At 37.3% G+C, this 20557-nt stretch overlaps 3 protein-coding genes across 4 annotated transcripts in view; 2 read left to right on the plus strand and 1 right to left on the minus strand.

Moving 5' to 3' along the window:
• Positions 1-864: 864 nt before the first annotated feature.
• klhdc10 (kelch domain containing 10) lies at positions 865-11008 on the minus strand. The gene is made up of 9 exons (XM_033975995.2): positions 10775-11008; positions 7988-8209; positions 6871-7025; positions 5805-5953; positions 5546-5630; positions 4405-4471; positions 4174-4221; positions 3503-3642; positions 865-2395 (listed from the first exon to the last, which is right to left on the minus strand). The coding sequence occupies exons 1-9, from the start codon at positions 10860-10862 to the stop codon at positions 2186-2188; spliced, it is 1164 nt and encodes a 387-aa protein (XP_033831886.1). The 5' UTR covers positions 10863-11008; the 3' UTR covers positions 865-2185.
• Positions 11009-11750: 742 nt separating this feature from the next.
• Positions 11751-18851, plus strand: zc3hc1 (zinc finger, C3HC-type containing 1). Of its 2 annotated transcripts, none has more exons than XM_055225759.1 (10): positions 11751-11891; positions 12837-12936; positions 13562-13712; positions 13799-13882; positions 13964-14091; positions 14196-14335; positions 14883-15156; positions 16227-16397; positions 17523-17732; positions 18184-18851. In XM_055225759.1, the coding sequence occupies exons 1-10, from the start codon at positions 11758-11760 to the stop codon at positions 18247-18249; spliced, it is 1458 nt and encodes a 485-aa protein (XP_055081734.1). In that variant the 5' UTR covers positions 11751-11757; the 3' UTR covers positions 18250-18851. The 2 variants fall into 2 exon arrangements, with proteins under 2 accessions (XP_055081734.1, XP_055081735.1); XM_055225760.1 differs by having other exon boundaries at positions 12840-12936.
• A 414-nt stretch (positions 18852-19265) lies between these two features.
• ube2h (ubiquitin-conjugating enzyme E2H (UBC8 homolog, yeast)) overlaps positions 19266-20557 on the plus strand; it is a 45866-nt gene continuing 44574 nt past the window's right edge. The window contains exon 1 of the mRNA XM_033975996.2: positions 19266-19549. Coding sequence (XP_033831887.1) covers positions 19497-19549 — 53 coding nt within the window. The 5' untranslated portion in view covers positions 19266-19496. The remainder of the gene's footprint in view (positions 19550-20557) is intronic.

The following is a 20557-nucleotide window of genomic DNA, read 5'->3' on the forward strand; positions in this document are numbered from 1 at the left end:
CTGAGGTCCTGAGTCAGGACTAAACATGAGGAATCAGTGTTTCAGTTTTCTGCAGCTAAAACCTGGAACAGTCTTACTGAAAATGAGAGACGGGCCTCTACTTTAACAATGGCTTAAAACAGTTCTGTTTATCTTTGCATATGACTGGAAGGTTTTTATTCTATACTCTTCTCTTTTAATGTTCATTTTATGATTGTTTTGATTTGTTGTATTGTGATTTTATTTCTTATTCTGTAAAGCACTTTGAATTACTTTGTATGAGCTGTACAAATAAACTTGCCGTGTCTATGTCCAGTGGTGGAAGAAGTACTCAATTTTGTTAAGTAAAAGTACAGATACCAGGGCAAAAAGTACTTCAAGCTGATTTTTTTCATGTGATACTTGAAGTATTTAAAAATGTGCTTTTTAGTTAAAAGTATTGCACAGATGAGGTCTTACAAAGATTCAAATGTACAAATGTAGTGATTTTGAAACAGATTTGTGCAGAAATTTGTTCAAAAGAAACAAATCAGTTGATTTCTGGCTGTTTTTATTTGTATTTGCTCAATTGTTGCTATTGTTTGTGTTAAATATAAACCTTCAGCCTTTTCAGCAGGTCTCAAATAATCTAAATCTTTACATTTTTGAATTGGACTAAAAAGTAAGTAGAACATACAGATACTGCTCTCAAATGGACGAAAGTAAAACTAAAGTATCCACTGTAAAATGTACTTTAGTAACAATTTTAGGTATCCGTACTTTACTTAAGACAGTATTTTACTACTTACCAAACTCACTGTTCTATGTTTGTCTATGTCGAAAGTACTAACTGACTTAACAAATGAAGAAAAATCCAAGCCCCAATAATAAACAGCACGTAGTAAATACTTCCCATAATCTTTATTTAAATTAATCTTTAGAGCACCATATTCACAGTGGCGTAAGGCGTGGTTACACAGGAGAATGAAAAATGAATGAGAATATTGAATTTATACATGAACTCTTAACAGGACAGCCTCAACAGGGGCACAGAAAGGCCCGAGGATTTGTAAGCAATAACTTATTTGATTTAAAATTAAAACGCTTTTAAAACTTAATATTTTATTTAATATGTTGTGGAAACTGCAGTAAAAAAAAAAAAAAAACCTAAAAACAACGCATCCTCACCAGCTTTCAAGTTTAATAAACACGAGTCAAAAGTCTGAACACACCGTCACATTCAGTGTTTTTTATTTTACTACTTTCTACATTTTACCTAAACACAAAAGACATCAAATATATGAAGTAAGACATGGAATTATATTGAGTTATTTACCTTTATTCTTTGCTACATATATTATACTCAAATCCTCAAAGTATCCCCTCTTTGCTCTGAGTAATTTCACTTTTTCTTTACTACATAACTCCATATATCTTACTTTATACATTTTATATACATACAGAAGACGTTAAATATATGAAGTAGTAAAGAAAAAAAACAAAAAACAACCAAAAACATGAAATGAGAGGGTGTGTCCAAACTTTTCACGGTATATTTTAAAATCCTACATTCATCCCCTCAGCATAGTTTGTATGTTAGTAATGTAAAATGTTCCTCTGTGGCATTATTGACACAACACTGTAACAAGATTTAACTCATCAGACCCATTTTCCACCTAAAAGTCAATTAAAATGTGCAAAAAAACTATATTTGTGTCCTATTTCTCTGTTAAACGTCACGCATTTTTCTGATCTCTGTTATAATGTCGTTTCCTCGTCACAAACAGACCTGGAGTTGTGTTTTTTGTTTCATTCGCACATGTTTAACGCACAAACTCTGCATATTTAAGCTGAGTTCTTCTTCTCTCAAACAGAAAACACTCCCAGCTAATACAGGAAGTGCTCGAGGTAACGGCATTACAACACGGCTCAAAGCTCACGAGAGTCGATTTTGCGTAACATAGGACCTAAAATGAAAATAAAAAGTCGTTATTTTAAAAGCTAAATTTCACTATGGCACTGTTAGAACTTTTTAAGGCTTCTCTTGACACCGTAGGGAGATTAGTTAAAAAATCCTATCACTTATTTTGGTTTTAAGGCGGGTTTACGTCGGGCAAACGGGGAAGTCCAAATGAAGTGTTGTGTGCTCTGTAAAACATGCCTACTCCTATTGCAGTCCATCCCTTTCAGTTTTAAACATCATGAAGTTCGACCTTGTGCTTGGCTTTTATTTCAAGCGTTCGATGAGTTCCTGCGTGAGGCCCAGGTTGAGCAGTTGCATCGTGGGTATTGTAGTCAGGTGGGGAAAGGCTTTGAGAAGCTTCTCCCAGCACAGCTCCAAAAGACTGGGAACCGTGAGCCAGATTTTAAACAAAGAGCCAGTCCTCTTGTTCTCCAGGATGTCCACGACTCCACCGTGAATGTACATGCAGCCCGCCTGTAAAACGAGACACGCAAACAGGGTAGGATTAGTAATACGGGACGATAATCAAGGTTCACACAGGGTCATACTTTGAAATATACCTGGATGCTACAGAGCGGGTCAATATGAACGTTTTAAAACCAAAATTATGAGCCTGACAGCAGCAGTTACAGAGAGAGGACACAGTTTTTCAATGTAAAGTGAATTGGAGTCGATGGAGCCGGAAACACGCACATGATCACTTCCTATTTGGAACGCAGCAGCTAGCACGTTAGCTATGTCCATTTATACGTACAGTCTATGGTTTTAACTGACTTTTTAATTCAATTCGATGCAAGTTTATTTCTTTATTACGTTTAAAACAACTTCAGCTGAACAAAGTGCTTCATATAAAAGTAAAAATCCATCTATAGCCCATATTTTGTTGGTGTAATCATGTGTATACTGCAAAAACTTAAATCTACAAGAGTTAAAACTACATTTAAAACAAGTTTAGCTCCATTTAGTTAGTACTGACTCTTTCACTACTTTCAAACTGGTTACGACACACTGTTCTCTGATCCAACCCCCCCAAAAAATCTCTCCATGGAATAAATAAAGGATAAAACTGAACATGCCGATAACCGATATTAACCGATATTAACCAAAACTCAATTCACTTATTACACGAGAGATCCAGTTGTGTTATGTAACTGTTATTTACCTTTTAAGAGCAGCGTTATGACACGTTCTGGGTCAAAATCAGCCTGTAAATGATCTCATTACATCCAATTTAAGGCCCAACCAGAACCGATACCAGCGGAACCGATATCTGATCCAGCAAATGATTCAGTATCTGCGCTGACACTCTATACCAGTATCAGTATCAGTGCATCCAGAGCGAAAACCAGTTGAAACTAGTAAGAAATAACTTGAAATGATTCATCTAGACCTGGTTTCAGTTCATATAGCGAGACTGTGCAACTAAAACACTGAGATATCGTATGTTTTTGTGTTAAATGGCCTTTCTTAAAAGTCTATGCTGTTCAGGAAATTAATATCTTTAACAGGACAATAAAAAGTGAACCAAATATTGTGTTGTTTTTTTGTTTTCACTCACTGCCACACCACATCTGCACTGACCGGGGTAACAGCTGCGCAGTGGAAGTAGGCGGGCTCAGGCATCGTGGCTGGGAGTTTGATCCACTGGAAACACTGAAGGTCGATCTTCCACAAATCTGACAAAATAATTTCACCGTTGTAGCCTCCACATATAAATACGTCTGTAATGAACAAGAGGACGACGCGTTAGAAACTGTTAAAGGCTCATTTTACACTATTTTATGATCTGTGTTATCATGTTTCCTCGTTACAAACAGACCTGGAGTTGTGTTTTGTTTCATTCACACAGGTTTAACACACAAACCCTGCAGATTTAGGCTAAGTTCTTCTTCTCTCAAACAGAAAACACTTCCACCTTGTGATGTCACGTGGTAATACAGGAGGTGCAGTGTGTTTTTAAACTCCAGACACTCATCTGGATAATTTTTAATTGCCAATCTCTACTGAAAAAAGGTTAAAAGGAGTTGTCATCTTGAAAACTACCACCTCATGACATCATAAGTTGAAACAGAGCATTTTTGGGAGCGTTTGAGAGACGTAGTCAGGCTAATAATAAAGTGTTACTCAAACATGTGTAAACGAAACAAAACACAACTCCAGGTCTGTTTTTGAGGAGATAACAACATCCTAACACGTAATATAGGACCTTTAAAAGAATAAAATGATTACATAAAAATAATAAAACTACTCACTATTTTGTATTTGCACACAGCTATGACATCTCCTCGGAGCTGGGTATCCTGTCAAAATGTACACGTTTTAAAATAGAGTAAAAAAGTAAAGACAAACAAATATAAACAAAATAAATATCTACCGGTAAATAAATGCATAAGTAATTAATTACATAAAGTAGCAATCCATAAAATCATAATTAATTAAAGTGAATAAATACATGATAATAAGTACAAATAAATATAAAATACCTATTTTGTCATGAGGTTTAGTAACAATCTCCTCCCATGAATTGGTCTCTAGATTATAGGCGTGGACCTAGGAACATGAAAGAAATACACTGGTGAACTAAAAGAGATAATGTTTTTTCTGCTAATGAGTTTTAATCTATGACACATGTGGAAATTAGTATTTTATTTGGACATTTAACCTGTATTTTATATATTTGAAAAGGGACACTGCACATTAATCAACATCAGACATCATAAATGAGTTGATTCGAGCTCATTTCCACTGGTCTCTTTGACAAATGTGAAAATCATCTAAGCTTTATATTACACTATTTTCTGATCTATGTTATAATGTTTCCTCATCACAAACAGAACTGGAGTTGTGTTCGCACATGTACAGACTAATAATAAAAGAATTACTCAAACATGTGTGAATGAAACAAAACAAAACTCCAGGTCTGTTTTTGAGGAGGTAACAGCATTAAAACATGACTTAAATCTCACAAGAATCAATTTTTTGTGATATAGGACTTTAAATACTTGACTGCAGTAGAATAAACATTACTCAAAATACAACTTTGAGAGGGTAAACAATTATAACACGGCTAAATGTCTCCTTTAAGTCAAATAACAGATACTAGTATAAGCTTCAGTAAATGTACAGCACGTCCATAAAGTCTTACTTACAAAGGCAATTGATAAAATATATTAATTAGACTTGTTCTTTAATCACGTTGAATTTTTGTAGTTCAGGAATCCTGCTGATTAAAGAGGCATCTTTTTGAATGAACGCCTAAGAAATGGATACTCCTCAAGAAAAGGCATGTGTAACTCTGGATTTGTTTCTATGGGGCTGTGTTAAAGTTGTCATGTGTCGAAGAAAGATAAAGATACAGGACATTACTGAACTAAAGCAAAAGATACAGATGTGATTGAACCATTGATGAGGCTCTGCTACAGCGAAACACAACAGGAAATACAGTCCTGTCTTAATGTGCTTTGTGTGACTAATGGTGCTCATATAGAGGTGGATTAAATGAGGGAAAACACTTTGGAAACCACTGAGTACAATAGAACAAGTCTGATTAATATATCTGATCAATTGCCTTTGTAATACTTTATTTTATGTATATTATGTATTTTATGTATATTAGATGTAAACCTTGTCCAGGGGGTAAGACGTCCAAGATGTGCCTCCTCCCAGAAGATAAATCCTCTGTCCGTCGTGTGCGATTTCATGTCTGTACCTAAAAACACACAACATATGGTCAATGGTCACAGTTTTATACAGCGCTTTTCCACTTTCAAGTCACACAAAGCACTTTACATCAAGGAACCGCTCACCACTCGCTTTACAAATAATTAGCTAATGTTGTTTTAGTGAATGTTGTTTTTATTGAACAGGTTAAGGATTCTCATACCGCTCCTCTGGGAAGTCGTCTGGAGGGTTGTTGGGTTTCAGATAGATCCATTCCCTCGAGGTCAGGTCCAGCCTGTGCAAATCTGTGCTGTAATTGTACCCGGTCGTCCCCCCAAACACGTAAAGAAACCCGTTTATAATGACCATCGCCTGGAAAAAAAAAGAAGTAAAAACACATTTCAATAACTTATTCATGACACCCAAAGAGCTTTACAATAATCATAGACTATAAAGAAGTGGACTAAGTGAGTGTGACGTCATAGTGTTCGGCTCCAGTCAAATGAAGCTCATTGAGGCTAAAGGAGCCACAGGGGCCAATTTGGAGCCGAGGTCCACATTGGGAATTCCTACCACAAGTATCCTAGCAACCAAAGAGCCAATCTGGAGCGAGGCTGTTGAAGGTAACGCCCCATCCCGCTCGAATCGCTGGTTTAGCAGGGAGCGGGCGCTTAGCAATGCTGTCAGTCAAACCTGTTGCTAACAAAAAGGCGCCTGATTTGTCTATTATTAATGTTCATATCTTGATTTAGGGACACAACAGCAAATCCAAAATACCAGGATCATGTAGAGCGGGTTAATACGAACATTTTACTAACAAAATGACGAGCCTGACAATGGCAGTTACGGAGTCGATGGAGCCGGAAGTGCGTCCACAATCACTTCCTATTTGGTTAGTAGGTTAGCTACAGTATGTCCATTTACATATACAGTCTATGACAATAACACACAGAACATAGTCACGCACACATAGATACGAACACACAAAAGTAAACATGACCTAACTGTGTCCCCAGATATGAGGTAAACATGTTAAAATCAGATATAACTTTTACTAATAAGAATAAATCAGTATTATTATTCTTAATTACAAAAACATGGACCAAAACATTGCTGCTCCGGATATACTGTCCATATAGTGAGAATGAATATGTCTATCTGGTTAAAAGCACTGACAACCTTGGTTCAGTTGTACCTTTTTATAAAACAGTAAGAGCGGACTACATACAGTTCTTAAATACTGAAGATAACACCAACACAAGTTGACCTAAAAGTTAAAATGGCCTCACCTGTCCATATATTCTGTTGGGTTTCTTTCCGCGACAGTTGAGCAGTGACCAGCGTTTGTACTTGACGTTACAAACATGAACGTCGTTGCTGTTATTTTCACCAAACGGGATGCCAGTGCCGCCAAACACCAGGAGGTTGTTCCCGTGCAAAACAGCTGAAACGATAAATGTTTTATTTTAATACAAAATCTAAGTAATTTTTAATTTGCAATGTATCTCTCTTTTCTGAGATACATTGTTAAACTTGAGTTTTATTGCTGAGTTTTCTAACTCCTGCTTCATGAAACATAAAACTCTGAGCTGTCTGTCTGAGGGGAGATTAACCCTGAGTTAACTCTTAAACCCAAGGTTTATTGAACCTCCTTTGTGAAATGGGGCCACTGTCAGTTTGAGGTTTAAACAACAGAATAGAGTTCAGTGGACACAGCAACTCACTGGTCTAGAAGCAACAAAAGCATCGCAGTGAAAACAATATTCATGATGATTGTATATTAATATGGAGAAATATTGCAGCATATACATTTATATTTGCAAGTCCCATTGAGATTCTGAGTTTCTTGTTAGTGGGATCTGGCCAAGGTAGTAACAAGGTAACAAACACTGAAAATATAATATATTCATATTTATTAAAGTAGAATTCCCATGAAAACAACCACATATTTTATGACTTTTTATATTGGAAATAACATTCTTCTAGAGCTGCAACTAATACTACTAATGCACAATGTGCATTAGTAGTATTAGTAAGGGTAACTACTACTTCTATGAATACTACCATTACTACTGTTACTGTTAAGCCACACACAACAAATACTGTATCGACTCATCGTTCAGTAAATGATAAGAAGGAAGTAAGTAGTACAGTCATTTTTGGGGGTCAATATTTATCGTGGGTATTTTTTCTTTTACACTTATGCAGAACGTTTGGGTATTTTTCTGTACTACAATCAGATTTGCGCTGCAGGGGGTTGAATAAATAATAACTTCTATTAATCCTCCTATTACTACTACAACAACAAAATCAACTCCTACTACTACAACTACTCCTACTACTACTATGCACGTAAAAGCTATATGTTCCATGTGAGGGTTTTGTTTACAGGCTCAGTATAATTACCTGACATAGATGCTAGCTCCGTGGGCATATACCCCTCTGTCTGAATCTGCTGCCATCGCCCTGTGGCAAAGTGGTACCTCCACAGCTCCCTGAACAGTGGGTAGTCTTCATTCTCAGAGCCTCCGGACTCATCGTAGTCTGGGTTGTATCCTCCAAACACGTAGAGATTAGTGTTATCGGCCACACAGCGATGTCCACTTCGCGCAGTGGGGGTACGCTGACCTGGAAAATAGAGACTTTATTCACTATTACAAATAACAACACTCATGGACACAAATTCTATAGTGTAATCTGAATCTGGGCCATGTTTTTAACTTCAATCCAAGTGCTGTCCTTTTTAAAATATGTGTTGATCAATGTCTATAGTAGTGTTGTGATGTCATAAAAACACAGTTCTTTAGACAATAGAATGTGATTTTCAACCTTAAATGGTAGTACTTTCTTTTATATTACCACGTGGCCTTATATCTGTGTAATCCCTCAGTCGTCCAGGTAGATTCATAGTGGTCCATAGTGGTATACTAGTCTATGTGTCTTATACTTGTTCTGATACAGCTCAAACTCATTCTCAAGCTACATTTCTGTCCTGTGAAACTTGTTTTTAGTATCGATACCTGCTCAAATTAGTATCTAGTTTTGATACTAGTTTTAGTATCCATTAATATTTAATTTTCTATACTTCTGACAACCCCAGTCTTTAGTCCTGAATATTTACATTATTGACTAAGGCTGGGGTTCAAATCTTTCTGCTGAAGTGGCAAAATGTTATATCAGGATCAGGTTAAATTGTTATTAATTTCATGTTTATTGTGTTAATGGTCTTAATTTCCCTAAAATATGCTGTTATTATTATGTATTATTTATTTTTATTATTATGTATTTACTTACTTATTCATTTATCTATTATTATTATTATTATTATTATTATTATTATTATCATCTTGTGACCTCCACTTTGGGAATCCCTGGACAAAGATATAGTTACATTAGATATATTTAAAATTAAATACAGTGATCATATTTTTATAATTTAATAATTTAAAAAAGAGGATAACAAAACTAACAAAAACAACAGACTTTGCCTTTGTTCAACCTCTATTTGCTGCCGTTAGGCGAGCTAATGTGCAGCAATAATGTGTCCTATCACAACTCTGCAGATGACACTCAGATCTATGTCTCACTGGCAGCAGGTGAATATGGACCAGTGGATTCACTCACTGCATCAACAGATCAGTGTGTGGATGTGAAACAACTTCCTCCGGCTAAACTCAGACAAGAATAATCATCTTTGGCCACAGAAACAAAGAGAAACAGTCAGCAGTCAGCTCCAGTCGCACTTGTAAACCTTCAAACCAGCCTGTAAATCTGTGGGTAATAATGAACTCAGACTTGAACTTTAACTGTCACATCAAATAAATAACAGCGTTTTACCGTCTAAGCTCAAAAATCAAAAGGCATACTGTCTAAACCAGACTTGAGAGACTTATCCATATGTTTGTTTCTGGTAGGTTAGACTACTGTAATGGCTTGTTCACTGGCCTCTCCAAACAAGCGTTAAGACAGCTGCAGTACATTCAGAACACTGCTGCTCGGGTCCTGATTAGAACCAGGACGTACGAGCACATAAGTCCTGTGCTCAGGTCTCTGCTCTGGCTCCTGTGGCTCAGAGAATAGACTTTAAAGCAGCTCTGTGTGAACAAGTCTCTCCATGGCCTAGCACCAAAATACATCACCCACATGGTAGTGTCATATGAACCATCTCACACTCTGTGCACCTCAGGGACTGACCTCCTGCTGTAGTCCTGGTTTAGGTCCTGGTTTAGGTCCTGGTTTAGGTCCTGGTTTAGGTCCTGGTTTAGGTCCTGGTTTAGGTCCTGGTTTAGGTCCTGGTTTAGTCCTGGCCTCCTGCTGGTGCCCAGAGTCAGGACTAAACATGGGGAGTCAGCATTTCAGTTCTATGCAGCTAAAATCTGGAACAGCCTTCCTAAAGATGTGAGACAGGCCTCTGCTTTGACAATGTTTAAATCCATGCTCAAAACAGATTTATTCTGTAAAGCAATATGAATTACTTTGTGTATGTGCTGTGCTATACAAATAAACTTGCTTTGCTTCAAATGTAGTGAATTTGATAAAGATTTGTGTTGAATTTTGAACAGAAACAACTGACTCGATTGTTTTTTCTGGCTGTTTTTATCTGTATCTTTTTGTTTGCTCAAATTATGAACGTGGTGAAAAATAAACCCTCAGCCTTCAAACAAAAATAAAAAAAATACTTTCACTTTTGAGTCCTGTTCACAAATGTAGTGGCGTAGAAAGTACAGACACCTGCTCTCAAATGTAGTGAAATACCAAGTTTAAAATTCACTTGAGTAAAGTACAGATGCCTGAAATATAAACTTAAATACAGTACTTTACTACTTTTATTTCCTTAGGTAAAACATACTGCAGTGTATACACATATGTTATATAGTTATGTTTTATTATTAAAAACTGTAATATAGATTTAGGTACCAAGCATCAACCTCCTATAACAAACACTACGTAAATGGCACATGCAACGTGTATCAAAAAAAAGAGAATAAATTAAATTGTAAACAAGCAGATAAATTTAGCTAGCCTGATGGTTTAGCATAGCAACATTGACCACATTTACCACATTTGACCACATTTCCAGCCACAAAATAAAAAGAACGGGATAAATACTAGCCGTAATCAGTAGCATTGTGGACTTATAATAGCTTAAAATATCGTTAGAACCATTGTGATGTTTTGTATATTTTTACAGACCTGCTATTATCGCTCGGTGAGGTGGAGGCCTGGATGTCACTTTCTCAAACGTGTTTAGCAGACTCCTGTCATCTTCTGAGCGCGACATCCTCTCCCCAGCACAGCAACAGCACAATAAATAAGCAAAATATCAACTAAAGTGCACATAAAACATCATAAAACATTGCGAAATCGCCTGTTTGAGATGGTTGACATTTTCCCCCCGGTGGCGATACCGTGAGCCAATCAGACGCGTTGTTATTAGGAGAGGTGGGCATGGATACGAGCAAAACAACCGGGGTCAAAGGGCACGTCAAAAATCATCACAAAATATAAAACTTTACTTTGTTTTGCTTTATTATTCAATTACTGTGTTATTAAAGCTATTATTAAGTATTTTGTGTTTCAATGCCGAAAAGTAGAATGATAATTTACAAGGATAAATTAAATAAAGTGCATTGCCAAAAAAAGCCACTAAACATAAAACGTTTTTTTAATTTTGTTTTTGTTTTTTTGTTTTTTAATTACAATAACATTATAGGAATTATATCAAGTGTCTTTCAAATATTGGGAAATGTAATAATAAATTACTAGGACAAATTTGATCAAAGTGCATTTCCAAAAAATCGCCACAAAACATAAAATTTAATAACAGTGTTATACCCATTGCTAAGTGTATTTGAAGTATTTGTAAAAAAGAATTAGATATTACAAGACCAATTAGGTCAAAGTTCATGTCAAAAGTAATCAAAATTGTTACATACAAATAATTCGATCTGTACTGGCCTAATGAAGATTGAATGTATTTAGTAATTTTAAAAGTTGGACGTGTACGGATGAAATAAATAATGTCAAAATGTTCAAGCAAGAGTATATAAAGCTATAAAAATAATAGAACAATATTCTGTAAATTGAATGCACAAAGACTTTTTATTTGTATTTTATTTTCAGGCGGAACTACTTATCCCTGGTTTGTTTTCCGGGGAAGGATTTCATTGCTGAACATGGCGGCCGTCGGCGGTAATCGTGCAGAGCGCTTTGGAAACTCAAATTTATCGAAGTCAGCCCTGGCTTCTCCGGAGAAAGTACGCGAACTCCTAAATGAAGGGGTGTCGTCGGTGGATAATACGGCGAACAGGTAAAGATCAATGCGTTTTTATATCTGTTTTATTCGCATTTGTCTGAAGGTGGTTTGCAGACGCAGTTGTCTCCCAGCATCTGAGATAAAGCGACTGGATCACAATGTACCAAATGCAATAGGATAAATAATTCACGCTCAAGTTAACATGGTACAAACTCAACTTAACAGCAATGAATCAGTATGTTATGTCACTGTCATTTAGCGAATCAATTTAGTTATTTCTTCAAATAAAGGGAGGAAGTCTAGGCCATAGGCGTAGAGAGTGTTTGTATTATCGTTTATCGTGATATTCCTCTGTAGAAATATATCGTACTTCAAAATTTGTTTCCCGACAAGCCTACTAACAACATCTCTGGTAATATGGTACAAATCCTCAATTTACTCTTGACTTGAAAAGCGCAGTATGTAATTTTTTTTGCCTGAAATGTACCACAGTATGGCTATACCTGTCAAGATAATGACTATATCGACGTATTATTCAATATATGAAAGCTTGACCAGTATTTTTTGGGGTCAGTATGTATCGTTTGTACATCTTCTTTGCACTACTGGGAAATTTGGAGTAATTTTTTTTGGCAATGTAATAAGATTTAAGCCGTAAAGTTTGAATAAATCACTTCTATGACTCATTCTAGATACAAACTAAGTACTAAAGTGTTTCATTCTCCTGTTTCTTTATTGCAGCTCATTGTATTTTAACAATATTGTAAGTTTAGAATAGATTTTTGTGTTATTGTATCAGTAGCATAAATTAGAAAGCCCTACTGTGAGCGGGTTTTCCTCTCCACTCTGACCTGTAACCAGCTTGTTTCCATGCAGAAGAAAGTTTAATGCCATACTGTGGAACATTCCAAGAAAGCTGTTATTTTTGTGGCATGTTTTGATACTGTGTTATTTGTAAATGTTTAATAATCGATTATCCTCTAAATTGTTTATTCCAAGCAGTCAAGGAGATGGAAAGGTCTCAGAAGATGGGAGCGGCCAAGCACCATGTGAAGCAACAAACAAAGAGGCATTTTTCTCAAGGGTGGAGTCCTACTCAATATCCTTTTACCAGTGACTTGATTAAATATGATTGCACCTTGGACTGTAAAAATAGGAAGTGATCATGAGCGCATTAACGACTCCTTTGACTCTGGCTCCAATTCACTTTATTTTGCAAAATTGTCAAGCCTGTCTCTGTAACTGCTGTTGTCAGACTCATCATTTTGGTCTTTGGTTTGTTCGTATTAACTCGCTCTACATGATCCTGTTATTTTTATTCCTCTATTTTGTCCATAAATCAAGATATGAACATTAATGACAAACAAATCAAGCACCTTTTTTTCTCGAGGTCCCTCAGGCTAACTTTTGCAGCAGGTTTGATTGACAGAGTTGCTAAGCGCCCACTCCCTGCTGAAGGAGTGGTGCAGGTAGGAAGGGACGTTACCTTCAGCAGCCTTGCTCTGGACTGGCTCTTTGGTGCTCTGGTACTCTTAGTCGGAATTCCAGTTGGATTATGGAACTCTGCTTCATATTTGCCCCTATAACTGCTAACCTCGATGAGCTTCATTTGACTGAAGCCGAAAGCAATGAATGAGGGCAGAGTCACTTGGTTCACTTCTTTATATGTCTATGGTTAAAACTGAAATCTAAACCTGTAAAAGCAGACTTCCTTAGCAAAACACTGTCTGAAATGGGCAGGCAAACCTCGCTCTCTGTCCCCACTCATATGCGCTCGATACGGATGGATCAACGTGGGCTGTGACATGCTCAAGTGCTCCAGCTGCCAGGCCTTCCTCAGCGCAACCTTACAACCAACTCTAGACTTTGAAAAATGTACTCAAATCTAACTAATGATTTATAGAACAATTATATTTAAAAAGTTGTATTGTATTGATGATGGTAATTTTTGTTTTAAATAGATGAATCACGCGTCGCAGAAATCTCCAAGCAACTTCAGACACGACATGAAAAGTTTTGTCCTTGGCCAGACTTCCCCTGCCCTGGTATTGGAAACTTTAATCCTCTGTATGATTGTCTGATAAATATTGTGCTCAAGAACATATTAACCTTGTGATCCTCTTCAGAGCGGATTTGGGTGGTTCCCGCCTGCGAGCCGTCAGCTCTTCTTGCTTCTTTCCTAGAGCGGTTTCACAGCACTTGTTTCCTCGCACAGCAGCTTCCAGCGTTGAAACCAGAGCAGCTGAAATCTATGGTAGGTCAAGCTGATCTTAAAATATTGTGTTTATATGTTAAAATACTTCATATTCTCCTGAAGTTTTATGTTGTGTCCTCACAAAGTTCATATCTGTCTTGTAGTCTTTGACTGAAGATGTTGTCAGTGTTATATTGCAACTAATAGAAGAAGAACAAAAACGAAAAGGGGAGAGCTCCTGTTCCGAACCTTTGGCTATTCAGGTGGCTGCGTGTATTGTGGCTCTGTGTGGATGGGCTGCGAGGTAAGTAAAAGTATCAAAAATAAATGAATTGAATTGAATTGAATCACTCAAAATCAGTGTTTTTACTTTCAAGTCGGTAGTGTCCCAACCTGTTACATTAAAGATCCCATATTAGACGATTTTCTGATCTATGTTATAATGTTGTTTCCTCATCACAAACAGACCTGGAGTTGTAACTTGTCTCACATGTTTACAACGCAAAACCCTTTAGACAGAGTTCTCTCAAACGGAAAACACTTATGTGGTAATACAAGAAGTGCCCCTCTGTGTTTTTAAACCCCATACACAATCACTAGAGTCATTTGGATGATTTCAGACCTGGAATTGTCCATTTCTACTGAACAGAGCATTTTGAGCTTTGGAAATGGAGACAGACTAATAAAAAGAGTTACTCAAACATGTGTGAATGAAACAAAACGCAACTCCAGGTCTGTTTTTGGGGAGGTAACAACATGAAGGTAACAACACGTCTTAAAGCTCACAAGGGTCAATTTTGCGTAATATAGGACTTTTAACTAACAAACTAATAGACTTTTTTTTTTCATAGCCCATCCCAGTGCACCATGAACCTGCCCATCCTCACCTGTGCATATTGTAAACGAAAAGTAGGCCTGTGGAATTTTCATCAAATGGAGGAAGCAGCCGGAGACGTAGAGAATGTCCCAAACTCGGTGAGCACATCTGGACCAGGGACCACAAGCCCAGCTCCAGTCCCTCATGAGGGTCAGGGGGATGGTCCATTTCCAACCACTACTCCCACGACTCCCACTACCCCCTGTCGCATGAAACTGAGAAGTCAAGACACCACCCGCTTGGACCAGGTAATAATAATCTAATAAATACTTGATACAAAGTGGATAGTGGACCTGTCCGTGAGTTTCAAGGTACTGGACAATGAACAGTTGTATGGATAATTGCGATAATAAACAACTTTGGTCTTTCACATTAAGGATGCGCCATTCTGATACTATACGATTTTGCTGGATCAGATATCAGCCTCCAAATATCAGTTCAGGCGATACCTTGATTGGACATGGTCGTTGTTGGCCCAGAAAGTTTCAGAATGCTTGATCTGTTGGTCTGTATTTATTTGTGGGATAAATAACAGCTATATAACACATTTAGATCAGTTTTGTTTAAAGGAAATAAATGCTGTTTTTAGATTTTGCATTGGTATCGGTTGATTTCAGAAATTTAAAGCTATAGTATCAAAATCTGTATCGGAACTGAAAAAGCTGGTGCATCCCTAGTTTTTAGTCTATTAAGTGTTACTGTGATGATCACCTACACCGAGAGATTTGCATTACACCACCAATTTGTGTTAATGAAATGAGATTGGAAGCCATTTTGGATTATAAAATCAAATCAGATTATAAATTCATGGTTTATTTACTTTTTTCCACGTTGCCAAGCCATATTGTTACAGCTAGGTCCCCTTTATTGTGTCTGCATGAACTAGAGGTGGACAGACTTCCCTACAGAGGACAGGTGTAGCTTGTTGTTTGTTTTGTTGGTTTATGCATTATGGTTATTACCCACTGCTTCTGGGCCGTCAAATGCAGCAGTCTGAGGCGACGATAGCTCAGTTGGTAGAGTGTTCGTCCACTGATCCAAAGGTTGACGGTTCAAACAGACAAATCATTGGTAGAGCGGTCAGGCGGTGATCCTAGCTCCCACAGATGAATGCTGTCGTTGTGCTGTTGGGCAAGACACTTAACCCACCTCAACCGCTGTGTCTACGTACACTGGTGTATGAATGTGTGTGTGAATGGGTGATGTAAAGCGATTTGAGTGACTTGAAGGTAGAAAAGAGCAATATAAAAATGTGACAAGCTTTACAACAAGACAAGTATACACATTTAACACTTAATCTCATCTGTCTTTATTACAGACTGAAGGTGCAAATATTTTTCCTCAAGCTATGCGCACCAAAAGTAGAGATTCCACCAGCCCCACTGAGGACTTGCCGAGTCCAAGAGGAAAGAGACCAGCAACTCGTAATAAAGGACAAGGAGATATACAGCCCACTGCCAAACGCCTGTGCCTGTCACCAGCTGGACCTGTAAGAGCAAACCAAAATATTAAAGAAAAATTGCTAAGTCTTATAAGCACCATGTTAATCACATCTCTTTCTCATACATTCATTATCAGAAGATGGGTTGAAGTTTAAAATTGAACTATATAGTAAATGTAGTAGAGGTTTTGGTATGGTATGAAAAGTTTTATCAAATTTGTCTGACTCGAGACGCTCATTCTGTACATTCTTTCATTGCTGTGCTTTCTCTGTATGTAGGAGTTTACATGTAAGAGTGTATCATTTTGCACCAAAATTATAAGGGATAGACTTGTATATTTTGAAAGGCAGATGTTGATGTTGACCTCTTAAAACCTGTATTTTCGCTATACCAGAACCTTTTGTACAAGATGGCAATTCTTGGATGAAAAAAACCCAAATATACCCAGACAATTGGTAAATAGATCATTCAGTTTATGAATTTGAAGGTGCAGCTTTAAACCGCCCATATTGCAATTTTTTTCTGATCCATGGTTTAATGTAGTTTCCTCATCACAGACCTGGAGTTGTTGTTTTTTTCATTCACACATGTTTAACACACAAACTCTGCACATTTACACTGAGCTCTTCTCTCAAACAGAAAACACTGTTCCACCTTGTGATGTCATGTGATAATACAGGAAGTGCTCCACCATGTTTTTAAACTACACACACCTTCACTAGAATCATTTGGATCATTTCAGTCCTGGAATTGCCCAATCTCTTCTGAGCTAAAGGTAAAAGGTAGCGGTTAACTTGAAAACTACCACTACATGAAATAAACACAACTTCAGGTATGTTTTTGAGGAGGTAACAGCATTCTAACATGGCTTAAAGCTCACAAGAGTCTGTTTTGCTTAATATTGGACCTCATCAAACAGTGTTTATTTATAGAGCCCTTTACAACACTCGCAGTGACCAAAGTGATTTCCAATAAAATCAACACAATATGCAGGATATTGTGCAAGTAGTTTTATTATTTCACTGTGTCACTCCATCACTGAGTCTTAAAAGCTGGTCTGCACTGCATATTTTTCTTTTTTAAAGCATAATTAAGATTATTATAAATGTGTAGTAATGATGGTGCTTAACTTGTCTTGAATAATAAAACGTATATTTTTGTGAATATTTTAGGATGACCTGCTGAAAAAGACTGTATTTGATCCCCTGGCCCAGCACAGAGACTGGTGTCCTTGGGTGGCAGTGGGTAAAGAGAATGTAGACCCCAGTTCAATCCCCATATTGGACAGTGGCTCCTCGTATCAACAGGGTTGGAAAGCTGCTCTGGACCTGCTTATCCCTCTGAAGAAGAACGACAACGCAACAGGAAGTAGTCCTGCACAGGCAAGTCATGTGATACAGTCAAGATATAGATATTCAAATGTTCACACCCCACACCAGTGGTGGGACATAATGAAGTAAAACTAAAGTGCTGTACTTGTGTAAAAAAAAATAAAAAATGTTATCTGTACTTTACTTAAGTAAATTTTTCTGCATACTTTTACTTTTCGGCCACGTTCAAAAATGTAGTGAAATTAAAGTAAAAAGTATTTTTCACTATTGGCTAAGACCTGCTGAAAAGGCTGAGGGGTTTATTTTAACATGTTCACTTGGAAATATATGTATAGTTACAGAATACTCCATACAGAAAACCATTTTCACTGTAGCTACAAACTTGCATTTTATAGCTGCACAAATAATGATTTACAAAATCACTCAGCCTTATTTCAGCTATAGGCTTATCTGTATAAAGTGTGTTTATGTAATTAAAACTTTTTTTCTTTTTTCTTTTTAGGCTCGTGACAAGTCTAAAAGAGTGTTTGCTATATTTCGACAATGGCAGGTAACCTCTCAGTCTTAGTAGACTGTTTCAACAGTGAAATCTGACCCGGCTTGCCCTATTTTGTGGTACACCGTCTGCAGCCATTTCCATTTTGTTGAGATAAAGAAAATTTATCCCTACCATTTTAAATTCCGTCAGTGTTTGTCGCTAAGTTTTCTTTTATGGGAAGCCCAGAATGTGAAAGACTGTTTATATGGACAGTGGTGACAATATATAATAGCATGCAGTTGCAGTGTCACTGTGCAAAAGAACTCCACACTATGATATGGTTTACATATGGTAAGTGTTTGACTTTGCATTTTAGTTATTAGTATACTGATAAAAAGTGGTAGTGGTACGGTACCTCAGATGTACTTGAATTTATGTATCTTGTACTACCAAAAACTGTGAGAATGTTTGAATATAGAAAAGCAAGTTGGGTTAGTTCTATTTGACAAACTTTTTAGTAGTAGAGATTGTTACCGACCGACCCAGAGAACCATGTGCCATATACATTTCCAATATGTTTCACACTGGAATTGGGATGCCTTTTTTCTTGTCTTCCTGTGATATCATTTTAAATGCTGTCATTTATACCCACTTTTGTTCTTTTATCCATTTGGGGTGTCCTGAATTAAAAATTATAATAAATATGTCACCCTGTTTGCCAGTTTTCTTTCTCAAGCCTCTGAATCCATCATTTATATAATAATTTAGTTTGTATAATGTATAATTAGCTGAATTTACTTAGTATTATGGCGAAGGCTAGTTAAATACGTATTTGTAAATCTGTAGACATAAATGTGGTTGAATGAAGACATCACTGTTTCTTATGCATTGATTAAATACGGTCCGAATTTTGAAGTCAGGGACACTTAGATAGGTGGAAATCACGGTCTCTCCATTTTTTTTTATTTAAACAGTTGATTTATTATCTGTTTTATACCCGTTTCACCTACTAAAATCTGATAAACGGTTGTAAACAAATCCATAACAAAACTACAACCCGGGCGATTGCTGATGACGTATTGTCGCCGGATTGTGACGTAGGACGCGGAGTGATCGAGGATCTGACACAGCTATGGTCAGAGCCAGTGAACATCCCACAGCAGAGGACTCAACGCTACAGCTCCTCAGCAGGACTAACACACCGAGAAGACATTTAGCGGGGAACATTTCTGAAATCCAATGTTAACCTTCGGATAATACAGTTTGCTAGGTTTTCTAGCGCTTCAGAGGCTAGCCTTCAGTTTACTAACAGGTGTTCTGCGGTGGAAATAGCAAAAATGTCGTCTCCAAGTCCGGGCAAAAGACGAATGGACACCGACGTGGTGAAACTGTATCCTTTCTTAATATACACAGTAGTTTGATGTGTTTTTACTCGTGACTGTGTGCGTATACGTGTGTCTGTGTGAGATGAGTGGTTTGTGTGGTGTTGATGGCCTGTCCTAGCCTGTCGCAGTTTCATTGTGAATGAGCGTTTTTGTGTAAACAAGATTTTGCTAGCAAAGCCAAGTGTTAGCTATTTCTGTCCTGCTCTGTTCGTCCCCTGACAGTGCAGCTGTAAACGCTAATCACATCGTCTGGAAATATGTCTCATCAGCTTTTTCACTCTATTTCGGAGTTTTTAACGTTTGTCATCACGAGCGTCCCTGTCGAATACGAATGCAGCAACCGTACAAGCTAACAACTGTTTTTCTTGTTGTTTCACGCCAATCTGTAAAACTCTTGAATAATACAGCAGCACCGACCATTATAACAGTCTATTCCGAGTTTGTTTGGAAGTACTTGGTCTAAATATGTTTTACAGGTTGACAGGGGCTTGTTTACATAACCTGAAGCTAGCGTCAAATGAAAACGATTGTCTTTTGTTCTACGTTTGGTTCCGCTTGTAAATGGCGTTATTGCGGATTTTTCATCAAATCCGACCACAGTGGATTTGCTTTGTGACTTGTTCTGGCTTATTTCACTGTTATTACATCTTTGTGTTGCAGTGTTTTCTTGTAGCTGCTGTGCTGGCTGGCTAGTCTGGTTAATTTGAGCATCAAAATGGCTACCTGATCCGTTTCTCACTGTACTTTGGTGCCTGGAGGAAACATTTAAGGCTAAACCTGTGTCTTTTTGTGATTGTCACAGCTGTGTGGTAAGACTAACAACTGTAATTGAGGATGCCATGCGCTGCTGCTTCAATAAATAAGCAAAGTTCAGTGTTGTGCTGTCGCATAACTGTCTATTTGTTTACTCGTGAACTGGGTGAACTCTTCCAACTTCCACATACATTCTGGACATGCACCATGGTTATTTTTAGCCCAGAAAAACGGTTCCAATTGAACATTATGAAGTTGGG

The sequence above is a fragment of the Periophthalmus magnuspinnatus genome, chromosome 12 (genome assembly GCF_009829125.3).
Source record: "Periophthalmus magnuspinnatus isolate fPerMag1 chromosome 12, fPerMag1.2.pri, whole genome shotgun sequence".
In the NCBI taxonomy this organism is placed as follows: Eukaryota; Metazoa; Chordata; class Actinopteri; order Gobiiformes; family Gobiidae; genus Periophthalmus; species Periophthalmus magnuspinnatus.

Coding starts and splice junctions, on each gene's coding strand:
- klhdc10 (XM_033975995.2), bottom strand. CDS start 10,862: ATGTCGCGCTCAGAAGATGACAGGAGTCTGCTAAACACGTTTGAGAAA. Junction 8,210..10,774: donor TCACCGAGCGATAATAGCAG/GTCTGTAAAAAT, acceptor TCTATTTTCCAG/GTCAGCGTACCCCCACTGCG. Junction 5,954..6,870: donor CCAACAGAATATATGGACAG/GTGAGGCCATTT, acceptor TTTTTTTTCCAG/GCGATGGTCATTATAAACGG.
- zc3hc1 (XM_055225759.1), top strand. CDS start 11,758: ATGGCGGCCGTCGGCGGTAATCGTGCAGAGCGCTTTGGAAACTCAAAT. Junction 12,937..13,561: donor CAAGGGTGGAGTCCTACTCA/ATATCCTTTTAC, acceptor TTAGCAAAACAC/TGTCTGAAATGGGCAGGCAA. Junction 14,336..14,882: donor CTGTGTGGATGGGCTGCGAG/GTAAGTAAAAGT, acceptor TTTTTTTCATAG/CCCATCCCAGTGCACCATGA.